Source organism: Mytilus galloprovincialis, chromosome 12 (assembly GCF_965363235.1).
Source record: "Mytilus galloprovincialis chromosome 12, xbMytGall1.hap1.1, whole genome shotgun sequence".
In the NCBI taxonomy this organism is placed as follows: domain Eukaryota; kingdom Metazoa; phylum Mollusca; class Bivalvia; order Mytilida; family Mytilidae; genus Mytilus; species Mytilus galloprovincialis.
Window position 1 is genome coordinate 37,465,805 of NC_134849.1, and position 11,553 is coordinate 37,477,357.

Genomic DNA, 11,553 nt, shown 5'->3' on the forward strand with positions numbered 1-11,553 from the left:
CAGTTGTCCGATTTATCTGAAAATGTCAGGGCAGATAGATCTTGACTTGATAAACAATTTAATCAATGTCAGATTTGCTCTAAATGCTTTGGTCGTCAGAATTTTTTTTCAAACTAGATACCCCAATGATGATTGTGGCCAAATTTGGTTAAATTTGGCCCGTTAGTTTCAGAGGAGAAGATTTTTGTAGAGTTTAAAACGACGGAAGACGACGACGGGCGACGCCGGACGCCAAGTAATAAGAAAATCTCAATTGGCTCTTTGGTCCAGGTGAGCAAACATTGAAATATTCCTCATATTCATAACATTCTCAAATAGTCGAGTTATTCCCAAAGATTTTACAAACATTTGCTTGTATTTTTGTTTTGACCCAAAACAGCAAGGTGTGTCTTAACAAATGATTTAAAGGTTCAAGAAGCCTACAATTTGAACAAATGTCTCAATTTATCTCTTAACGTATTGCAGGAAGGTATAGTGTTTATTGCATATCTAAATTAACAAGGTGAAACATGGCTAGTGTTTCTCAGATATTCATCGTTGGATCGAAACTGCATTGTATGCCCTTACATGTAAGACTGGCATTCTTTCTTGATATTTGCCCTTGATTTAGAATAGAAATAGTTATCAAAAGTACCAGGATTATAATTTAGTACGCCAGAACCGCGTTTCGTCTACATAAGACTCATCAGTGACGCTCATATCAACATATTTATAAAGCCAAACAAGTACAAAGTTGAAGAGCATTGAGGATCCAAAACTCCAACATTTCAAAACGTTGTCCAAAATACGTCCTAGCTAGGTAATCTATGCCTAGGATAAGAAACAGAGAATAGTGAAACACTGATGAATACACTTTCAGAATGGCATAGTCCTTAATATGAACATAATATTTATAACGTTTGGAAATTCACCAGTATTTTCTGATAATTTATATTTTGTATTATTATTTTTCTTAATCTCATATTTATATTTATGTATCGACAAAAAGTGTATCGACAGGTTGTAGATATTCAATTGCGTCTCTTTATAAGCAGACTGGTTCTTGTACTGATTGAAATCACAGTGTATGACCAAAATCTGTTAAGATCCTACTGAATCCATCTATTGATAAAATCAAGAACTTTTCCCGTTATCTGAATGATATTTTTCGTTGATTCATCAAGCATTCCTAAAAATGCTGTCGAAATTCAACAAAATGGTATTTCCTCCTGTTAAAGGTCATATAACCTGTGATTGTTAATTTCTGTGTCAGTTAGTCTCGTGTGAAGAGTTGTCTGTTATGCAATCATACTGCATATTTTTTTTCAAATATTTACTTCTAATAAAATAAATATAAATCAAATATAAATATCATACTAATTTAGTAATCAACATCTTTCCTTACAAAAAATAAATTGCAAGACAAAAATAATGGTAGAAGGCAAAAAAAGGTCTTTCAACTGAAAAAGGCACTAGCTGTATAATACATGTTCACATATTTTACTCAAATTTTTATATTTTTAAGTTATTGACCAAGCAAATCGGTTTATGACATTTTATCTACACGGCTCTGATGGCCATAATTAACCCGAACGACGTGGTATTTATAGATTTGATCGGTTGAAAAAAAGCGTTTATCAGTGTTTTAAAATGTCTTACTAAACAATTATCAGGACATGGTCTGAAAAATACATTGTAACATAAAGCTTCATTTCGTGTTTATTTTAGTTCTTAAACCATCAAAATAACTATCAGAATTGACCTTCAAACTCTTCCAACTGTCATGTAGATATGGAATATAAACATAAACATAGATATAAATAGAAAAAACCTCGTGCAATTGGATTTTTAAAGGTCTGTTTAATTTCATGTAATAGATTAAAAATATATGATTATTATCGTTTTTACCTTTATCAGAATGGTTTTGTTTGATGGAAACAGACAATCAAATGATTTACCTTTGTTTCAGTTTCAATTTCTACATTTTACCCCTGTAAATAACCTGCCAAATGCATGTGCTTTCCATGTCTAGCTCTAAGGAGTCACATGCATACGGATTCGACGAGGTCGTATTATTCACTTGCAAGTGAAACACATCTTTTGAATGTTTCTTAGCTGAATTTGAGAAATTGACCATACTGCCTGCTAAAAGCGAATAATGATTTCATTATTTTACTTTTATTAATGATAAAACAAAAAACAAAAAATCAAAAAAGAATTGACAGCAAACCAACCTCAGCTCCTTTATACAGTCTTACCATCCACTGTTGTTTTAAGTGATCAGAGTAAAACAACAAGACAATACATACAATATTTAGCTTAGGTAAATTACACAAATAATATACATTCAAATAAAATATTGCAAAAACACATTACTTAACATGTAGCTATAATGTAGTTTAGTAAATATTGTTAAATTTTAAACTGGATATAAGTTGACAATATATTTAAATCAAACCATTTTACTGGCAAACCACTCAAATATTCAAACCTGAATTTCGCAGCATACTAGTACTGTCAAAGTATATTTAAAAGTTTCATGTAGTTTTGAACAAATACTTCCTGTATGGCTTGCACCAACCATTGGTTTCCAGGACAATGAAAAACAAATTGTACTTGAACTACCAAGATAAACAAATAGAACAGAAATAAAGGTACTGATAAAATGACAAACAATACAACTAGATATTGTAAGCATTTTTTACGAAAATCTATGCACAGAGGCCTTGTTGGTATAGACGGAAGAGGCAATGGTACATCTTGTTCAATTAATATTATTGGTTTTGGTAAAGGTTGTGTTGGTATAAATGATATTGGCGGTAATTTTGGTACAGGTTGTGTTGTTATAACTGATATTGGTGGTTGTATTTCACTTGGTGTTGGTGGTGTTGGAATGCGGGGTTGCGGAGTTGGGAAAAGTTGGGGAGGTATGATTGGTGCAGGCTGCTTCTGTCGCTTTACACACATATCAGAATCTGTGCATGGCAAACGATCATTTTCTCGAGGTGGCTTTTTACAAGTGCATTCAAATAAGTCGTTTTGGGGATTATCCAGTAAAGAAGGAAAAAATCTGCACACACAGCATCCCAGAGAGCTTTCACATGTCAGCGTTTCCCTCAAAAAACACTCACAAAAGTCATTTTCTCCTACATAAGAAGGAAACAATCGTAAAATACAACAACAAATATTTCGTTCACAGTTAATGCAGTCACCACATTTACATTGAAACCAGTCCGATTCTGAAGGATTTTGTTGTTCTGGAAAACAACGAGCAATGAAACATTTGCACGGTAGACTACACGAAAGGCATTCCGCACATTTACATGTACAAATATCTGGGTGAGATGGTGTCAAATACTCAGGGAAACATCTATATATAAAACATTTGCATGGAATTGTAAAAGCCAAGCATTCTCGACACCTACAGGTCCAAATGTCGGTTTCAGATGGATTTAGATGTGTCGGAAAACATCTGAAGGTAAAACATTTACATGGTCTTTCAAACGCCAGACAATCACCACATCTGCATGTACAAATATCAGGATCAGGGGGTATTAAGAACTGAGGAAAACACCTAAAAGTAAAGCATTTACAGGGGAATTTACGTGCCAAACATCTTCTGCAACTACAGGTCCAAATGTCAGTTTCGGAGGGATTCAAGTGTGTTGGACAACATCGAAATGTAAAGCACTTACAATGCCTTTCAAAGGCAATACAATCACCACATTTACACGTGCAGACTTCGTATTGAGGAGGAACAAGGTGAGTCGGACAACAACGGAGTATACAACAACGACAATTTCGCTCAGTGCTAAAGGATTCACCGCATTTACATTCAAAGACATTGTCTTTCGGGATAGGTAATTTTGTTGGAAAACATCTTAAAATACAACATTTACAAATCTGTTCATACGATAAACACTTTTTACACGTACAATCACAAGCTTCTGTGTCTTGTTCCGGAAATCTTGAAGGAAAACATCTAAGGATGCAGCATTTACAAGACTGTTCACATTTCCATCTGTTCTGTATACTGTAAAATAAATACATTAGATGTGTGTTTCATTATAATACGTTGTTCTGATTGGCTAACTGTACATCACGTGTTGTTCCTTTAGCAATTGCATTACACTATAAAACTTATTATTCATGATGACACGAGGTCCCATAAGAAAGAGGTAAATTAAATAAAAAAATTATGAAACTCGTATTTTCAGGATCCTAACTAACAAATGTCATTATAAGTATTGAATGCTTCTTTTTATAACTTCCTAGGGGTGAAAAAGCGTTGACCGTGCGCACATGTTTAGAATGAAGCGCTTCCGCGCTTCATACAAAATATACCTCGGTCAACGCTTTAACACCCCAATAAAGTTACAAAAAGAAGCATTCAACTCTTAAAACATAAAGCAAAATAGATTGATGGTTACTGAATTACACCGCTTGCCTTTTTTGGATATTTATTTTGAATTTACCTGTCATATCTTAAGTGAAAGAACGATTAGAAATATTATATCGCCAAAAAATAACAATCACAGTTGAACAAAATAATCTATAACATAGATATATTCTAAAACATACTAAGCACATTACAAAAATCATTGAATTCGCAAATGAAAGATTTGACACGTTTGGACAGTTAGATAGACATAAAATTTGGATCTAGATTCATGTGATTGTTTAAACGTAGTTTACAATCTTGATCTGAGCTATATTATGGATCAGTGACAAAAATACCACACTCCCCTACTTAATATAAATTAACTTGGCAGTGTTTATAAAATATATACTGGTATCTTTAACACACAATTTGATCCCAAATTTTGAACAAAAACTATTATTATCTCATTCAATATGGAAAGACAAAGACATTGATTTACAATGATGACTTATAACAATTATTTGCATATCAGTTTAAACATGGCTAGTTAATCGGGAAACATTTAAATATCGTAATAATAATTTCATATTGTGTCTTAACATTTAGTTGATAATGTACATTCAATGTATATCTTGCATTACATTGAACTCCTTTATAAATACTTGACAAAACTTTTGTATGATACATTTATATTGTATTTATTTAAATAGCATAATGAAGAAAGCTTCTGCAATTTAATCTTTTTACGAGTGATTTCATATTGATAAAACATCCCTTTCGTATGATGGTGTTATAACTAGAGGGTTGAAATCTATGCACTTTGCCAGTACCCTTACTGTATTGGTTGTTGGATATCAGAAAGTATTTACATACAATCAGTAAAATATAATGTGTACATTTGTCGATGAGGTCACATTCAAACGTATACAATAAAAGACGGACTCAAATCACAAATAAGCCAAACGTTACGTCTTCACAGTTTTATATATAGCGATATACCAAAGTTAAAAGTAAGCCTACAACAAAACTCACACGTTATAGTCAGATACAAATTTAATATTGACATTAAATATAAATAAGTTCTGTCCAAAATAGGTTTGAAATATAAATATATGTAAGTGTATACGTGAATAAAACAAAAAGATTGTAAAAGAAAACCCATTAAAGGCCTAAGTACGGTATTAGTTCAAACCGAACAGTAAGCTATAAAGGGATTCAAAAAATGACTAGTGTAAAACCATTCAACCAAAAAACCAACAGTCTAATCTATATAAAAAAAAAACGAGAAACTCTTATGAACCACATCTGCAAACGACAACTTCTGAACATGAGGTTCCTGACTAAGAAAAGGTGCAAGCAAATGCAGTAGGTTTAAACGTTTTAATATATACAAACTTTCACCCTTACCCGAAACAATAGTGTAATTCCGGCGTAACACGCCAGGCGTTGTCAAAACCATGTACACTGCCAAAACGCTAGTAAATTTGGACTCAGTCAACTTGTTAATTATATCTATATCGTGTGCAAAACGAGACTTAAACGTGTCAAGGGAGTACGAGAAGCGTTTATCGGGCGTTTAAGTAACGTATCTTGACGACTGTATGGCGTTTGTCTCACACTATTGAAATGCACGCTCCGAGGTAAAATCGGTCCTTGAACATATTTGAGACGCGTCCCAGTCGATAAACCACGATTTGGGTGTGTCCGGGACGTGTAAATATGGGTTGTTTGAACTATGTCTAGATAGATGCACGGATATAAGCAACTGTAAATGACCTTGAATGTCAGAATACGTTTTTGATACGATACGAGTGCGTTTTATACGCCAGGCATATGTTATTAACACGCCCCTCCAACGTCAAAGTATATGTCAGAGTAAAAGTCAGAGAAAAAGTCAAATGATCTTGAGGCGTATACAACGTTCCCTGAACGTGTCTCAAACGTATCTTTAGCATTTTGCAACACGCGTGTAACGTAAGTAGTACGTGCTTGTAGTAAACAATTATCCGATTGAACGCTAGAGCAAGTAAGATGAACATTTTGATGCTGCATAAACATTTCTTGGGGTTAAATCGTTCCCCAAGCGTATACCTTTGCATTTCGACGTACTTCAAACATGCGTCTATACGATTGTTTTACAGTTGTGGACAGTTGTCTCATTGGCAATCATACCATATCTTCTTTTTTATAGCCTTTCTCTTGTGTGCATTTCACTTAGACGGTCAACTTTATGTGTACGTCTGGTGCACGTCGTTGTATACGCCAATATTTGGCGCCGGCAAAATAGACACACTGTAAAATGTCAATTGAAATGGCTTAACTTAAACATGTTTAATGAGACAACATCAGTCTATAGCTGTGAAATGAATATAGAAAGTAAACCTTACTTTGCTGCCATACAGAAAAATGGTACACAGGAAGAAAAAAATGTGAAACGAAATATTTTTTTTCGAAATAAACAATTTTGTTGTTCATTGTACGAGCATCAGAAGTAAGGTAATATACACCATTTTGATTGAATCGCATGAACTATTAAGTAACGAGACCAGATGCATCAATTGGATAGGTATATTTTTAAAATAAACATTATTTCAATTAATTATAATAATAAATACCTTTCTTGATCTCCAACTTGTGAATTGCATACATCACAATCACAGTCACAAATCTTGATTATGAAATAAATCAGTATGCAAGGCAGAAAAGGAATCAACAAGACGAGACATGGTAAAACAAAAATTAAAAGGCAGCCTTTCATAGTGTCACTGCATCTACAACAATCTGCGTCCCTCTGTGTTTGTCTTGTACGTGTAACTGTTGGTCTTCTGCGTGGTTCTTGTGCGGTGCGCTTCCAATAAACGGTACAGCACTTACAACAATCTGCGTCCCTCTGTGTTTGTCTTGTACGTGTTACTGTTGGTCTTCTGCGTGGTTCTTGTGCGGTGCGCTTCCAATAAACGGTACAGCACTTACAACTTGTAAAAAAGCGCCATGAAATTTTAAAGGCGGATACTAGTCCATTAAGAGCTACTGATATTTCAGTTGAATCCACAGTACAGTCCAGTGTGCAAACATCATAAAATCCCATAATCAGCATTATTTGTGTTATTTCAAAGAGAAATAAAAACACAAACGTTTCTACGTATTCACTTATATTCCGCTTGTATACAATTTTACCTTTATATTCAAGAAACATCTCATATATGATGTAGACAATCTGAAGCAATGAAAATATCGTTGCCACTATGGTAAATATCATGAAAACAAGTTGCACATTTTTACCAGTTTCTTCGCACATTACAGTAAATTTTATATTTTTCACTCTACGGCCTTCTACAATTGAATAGTTTCCCCTATTATTCATTTCAGAATACTCGACCCAATCGAAACTCATATCAAGAATAATAAGCACTATAGAAATAGCATGTTTTAGCAAGTTAAATATTCGCCGTCTTTCAAAATGAGGTTTCATTTCATTATTTTCTTTAGCGATCTGTGTAGTATTTACTGACGCAACTTCATCATTTCCTACTTTTCGCCTACGTGATATGACATTTGAATGTCCGGCTGTTTGTGGTATTAGTATAACCGTATCATGCTCTGTGCGTTTTTTTGCATCGTCTTCCGTCGTCATTGTGGACTTTAACTGTTTCATTTCCATTTCGCTGCTTGGTGCAGCTTTTTGATAACGTATGCAAATTTTAGAACTTCGCTGAGTCGATTCAGGTGAATCAAAAGTCAAACTTCTATCTTTGGAAAGCTCCAAGTTTGTCTCTGATGTACTCTTTGCCTCTCTGTCTTCGTATTTTTCTTCTGGACTGTTATTTTAATCCATTTTTGAATCACCTGCTCGCCTTCTTTTTGAAGTGTTTTTCTATGATATAGATTAATTGTCAATGTTTTCTATTGATTGCTTATCTATATTTATAGTGTCTTGCTCTATTATATCGTGTTTCAAGTCCTTCTCTTTTTCATGTCTGTTTCTTTTCAATGTTTGGTCTAGTTCTTCAAAATAGATCTCCTGACCTTTTAACATTTTCAGTTTGAAGATTGTTGCTTTCATTAGTTTTGTTATCCATCTTAAACCGAAATGCAATTGATTTATTCAGGAGTTATCACAACTATTTATAATACCGTTTTACAACTGCATATATTATTAACACATTGACGAATATAGTTATCTGTAATTAAAATCTAAGATCTGTATTGTATTATAGTATTTAAATTAAAACAATATTTAATGATAAACACCTAACATTGTATAACGATGTATACACTTATTGTATATATGACACGTATTTGTTCGGTTTAAAGACATCGTACTCTAGCATGTCTAGTGGTTATATTTGATACGTCATCGTCATTTCATAAATTATTGATTTACATTCAGATATATCATGTTTTTTGTTACCAGATACAAAATTTTAAGCAATTCGATCTAATTCATTATGTTACCTGACCAACATGATCAAGTGATATGTTCTTATTATTTGGGCTCTTTAGTGGTGACCAACACTGTGCAGGACAAATTTGTCATTCCAGAATTGGCAAATCTAACTTTTTCGGTTTACAAGATATCAAAAATATCAAAAATATTCTTTGCCCAAGTTATAGACAATTAAAACATTTTCCACATATGTTCCAATTTGTCACCGTTGTCACTGTTGTCACCACAGCTGATTAAAAGTAAATTTTAAAAAATCCCACGCGGGAAAAGGTAAAGTTCCTCTCGGTAAATGTACATTTTTTTTGTACTTTTCCCATGGGAATTCTAAACTTGCCATCGGAAATACCATTTACATGATATATAAATGAATTTCGTGAAGTAGAAATAAAAAGCATTTTTCAAATTGCTAATTTCTTTATAAAAATACGATAACATTAAGTTTAATGCGATTCTGCAATAAAGCATTTTTGTTAAAACTGGTCTTTGGGTTTTTGTTCAATAAATTTTGACACCCATTTATCACAAACTTACTCTATCTCTCTCACATCCCCTTATATACATTGTTCCAGGCGGTACCCCGACGGTTCCAACGATGGGGTTCCGGGCGGTACCTTAACGGTTCTAATGATTGGCTACCGGGCGATCCCCTGAAAGTTTCAAAGATGGGGTACCGGACGGTACCCCGACGGTCCTAAGATAGGGTACCCTGACAGTTCAAAGATGGGGTACCGGACGGTACCTCAACGGTTCTAATGATTGGCTACCGGGCGATCCCCTGAAAGTTTCAAAGATGGGGTTACGGACGGTACCCCGACGGTCCTAAGATAGGGTACCGGGGGAGAATGTGAGTGATATAGATACCTTTCAAATAAATTTAAAAAAACGGGCAGTGCCCTTTAGAAATGTAATTTAGCCCAAACATACATGTATACTGAACGACTTTAGAAACGCAACACTCATTTTGTTGATTTTTTTTACCAAATCTTTTTTGATTCTCTTACAACTACTTTTCATGCTTATCATGCTTCTTTCTCCTAACAAAAATTCAAAATCTGACTTACCTGTGGTTATTGAACATACCGAATTTTTGAAGTTGCACAAAATTTTGGTCCCATGAAAGATTGTTTCAGTTTTCTTTGCTTTGTGAAACAGTTCTTTCAATCCTATGCCTTACTTACTTTTTTTAAATGTTGCATCTCCATTTTGCCAAGTCTGAGAAATAAAAAAAACCAAAAAACTGAATAAGCCCTTAGGAATATTGCAAACATGAAAACATAAATGTGCTGCAACCATACCGTATGAATTCAGAAACTCGTTCTACTGTCCTTCCGATAATGATACAAGTAGACAAGATTTGTTGCTGGGCATCAATGAACAGATCAACGTGTTGTATTCTAAATGAAACATCAACAGAATTTGATTATGCAACGTCATTTGCCAATCATGTTTACGGCCGCAACGTCAACTGCTAACCAAATTGCTGAGTGCCATTGAGTACAGATTCATGTCATATTTGTTTCCCATGAACTGCATTGCCAAAGAATTGACTGAAGGAAAACCTGTAAAGCCTCAAGTTACAACCGCATAATTGCCAAAACCAATTGATGGGTTGAACAAATTCAAAATCAGAAGGTGTAACATAGAAGCCAACAAAAATGTCAGACAGAATTTCTTGACCTTTCTGACAATCATTTTTGCGTTAGTAACAAGCAGTCATCGCTTTTGACGTTGACACATTCATTAAAAAAAAACAAAAAAAAATAATCTAGTGTTGCGTTTCTAAATTCGTTCATTTAAGATATGCTACATAATAATAATTATACTGTCAAACTAAAATCGCTACAATCTACTTATTTTCCATTACGTTATTAGCATAATATAAAAACACAAGTTTGTATAATTCAACACAAATTATACTTTCCATTAAGTCTAATCTAGAAATGTATCCTTCACACCTTTTACATAGGCCGGTAATGGGTATCTGTCAAGCTCTACATACACTATGAAATTTAAAGTAGACTGTTTTAACAGTAAGGAGCATTGTAGTCTTCTGCAACTATATCAAAGACTAAAATTATTAATTTACCGATTGAATACAGGTAAAAGAAATATTTGATTTTTAGTTGCTGGTGATTTTGTGTACGAATAGACTAAGACTACTATAACAAATAGAGAACAATTCGAAATAGGCGTTTGATAGGGTATTAGTTTAAGGTAGGCGTGGTTTTCGGTAACTTTCCTCCAATCACCCGGCCTATTTGACAAACCTGTGTGTGCTGATGCGTGTCAACTGGCTGTTGTAACGGCACGTGTCTTACATTGGAATCACTTGCGTGACCAATGTTTATTGTAAAATTTGCTTTCATGTGGTCAAGTTATTTGACATACAAGTTTTAAGGGTTGAAACTTGCATTTACTTTTTGAAAGATTATTTTCGACAGTGCCCCCGATATACGGCCATAAAGTGTTTAAGAAAAATATGAATTAAAGAAGGATGCATAATAACAGAGAATGTAATCTAGGATATTTTTACTTAGTATTATTGTCCCAGATATAACACATGTATTATATATATGGCTCTGATATTAACTATGACGTGTTCTTGAAAAAACATATTTGTCCGATAATTTGAACTACTAGTACCTAATAAGGGCATCTCGATCTTTTTCAATATAATATTATTGCATGAATGATAAATCGCTGATTATTAATTCTAGTTCTGATTTGTGACTGTTTAAAACAGAGA

General features: G+C 33.8%; 1 protein-coding gene across 1 annotated transcript; it reads right to left on the minus strand.

The window, feature by feature from the left end:
* Window positions 1-1,730: 1,730 nt before the first annotated feature.
* Window positions 1,731-8,452, minus strand: LOC143053653 (uncharacterized). Its single transcript, XM_076226441.1, has 3 exons — window positions 6,976-8,452; window positions 2,737-4,012; window positions 1,731-1,757 (listed from the first exon to the last, which is right to left on the minus strand). Exons 1-3 carry the CDS (start codon window positions 8,019-8,021, stop codon window positions 1,731-1,733), a joined length of 2,349 nt encoding a protein of 782 aa, XP_076082556.1. The 5' UTR covers window positions 8,022-8,452.
* Between the last annotated feature and the right edge of the window lie 3,101 nt (window positions 8,453-11,553).

Coding starts and splice junctions, on each gene's coding strand:
- LOC143053653 (XM_076226441.1), bottom strand. CDS start 8,021: ATGGAAATGAAACAGTTAAAGTCCACAATGACGACGGAAGACGATGCA. Junction 4,013..6,975: donor CAAGTTGGAGATCAAGAAAG/GTATTTATTATT, acceptor TTTATTTTACAG/TATACAGAACAGATGGAAAT. Junction 1,758..2,736: donor TAATATTAATTGAACAAGAT/GTACCATTGCCT, acceptor TCTACATGACAG/TTGGAAGAGTTTGAAGGTCA.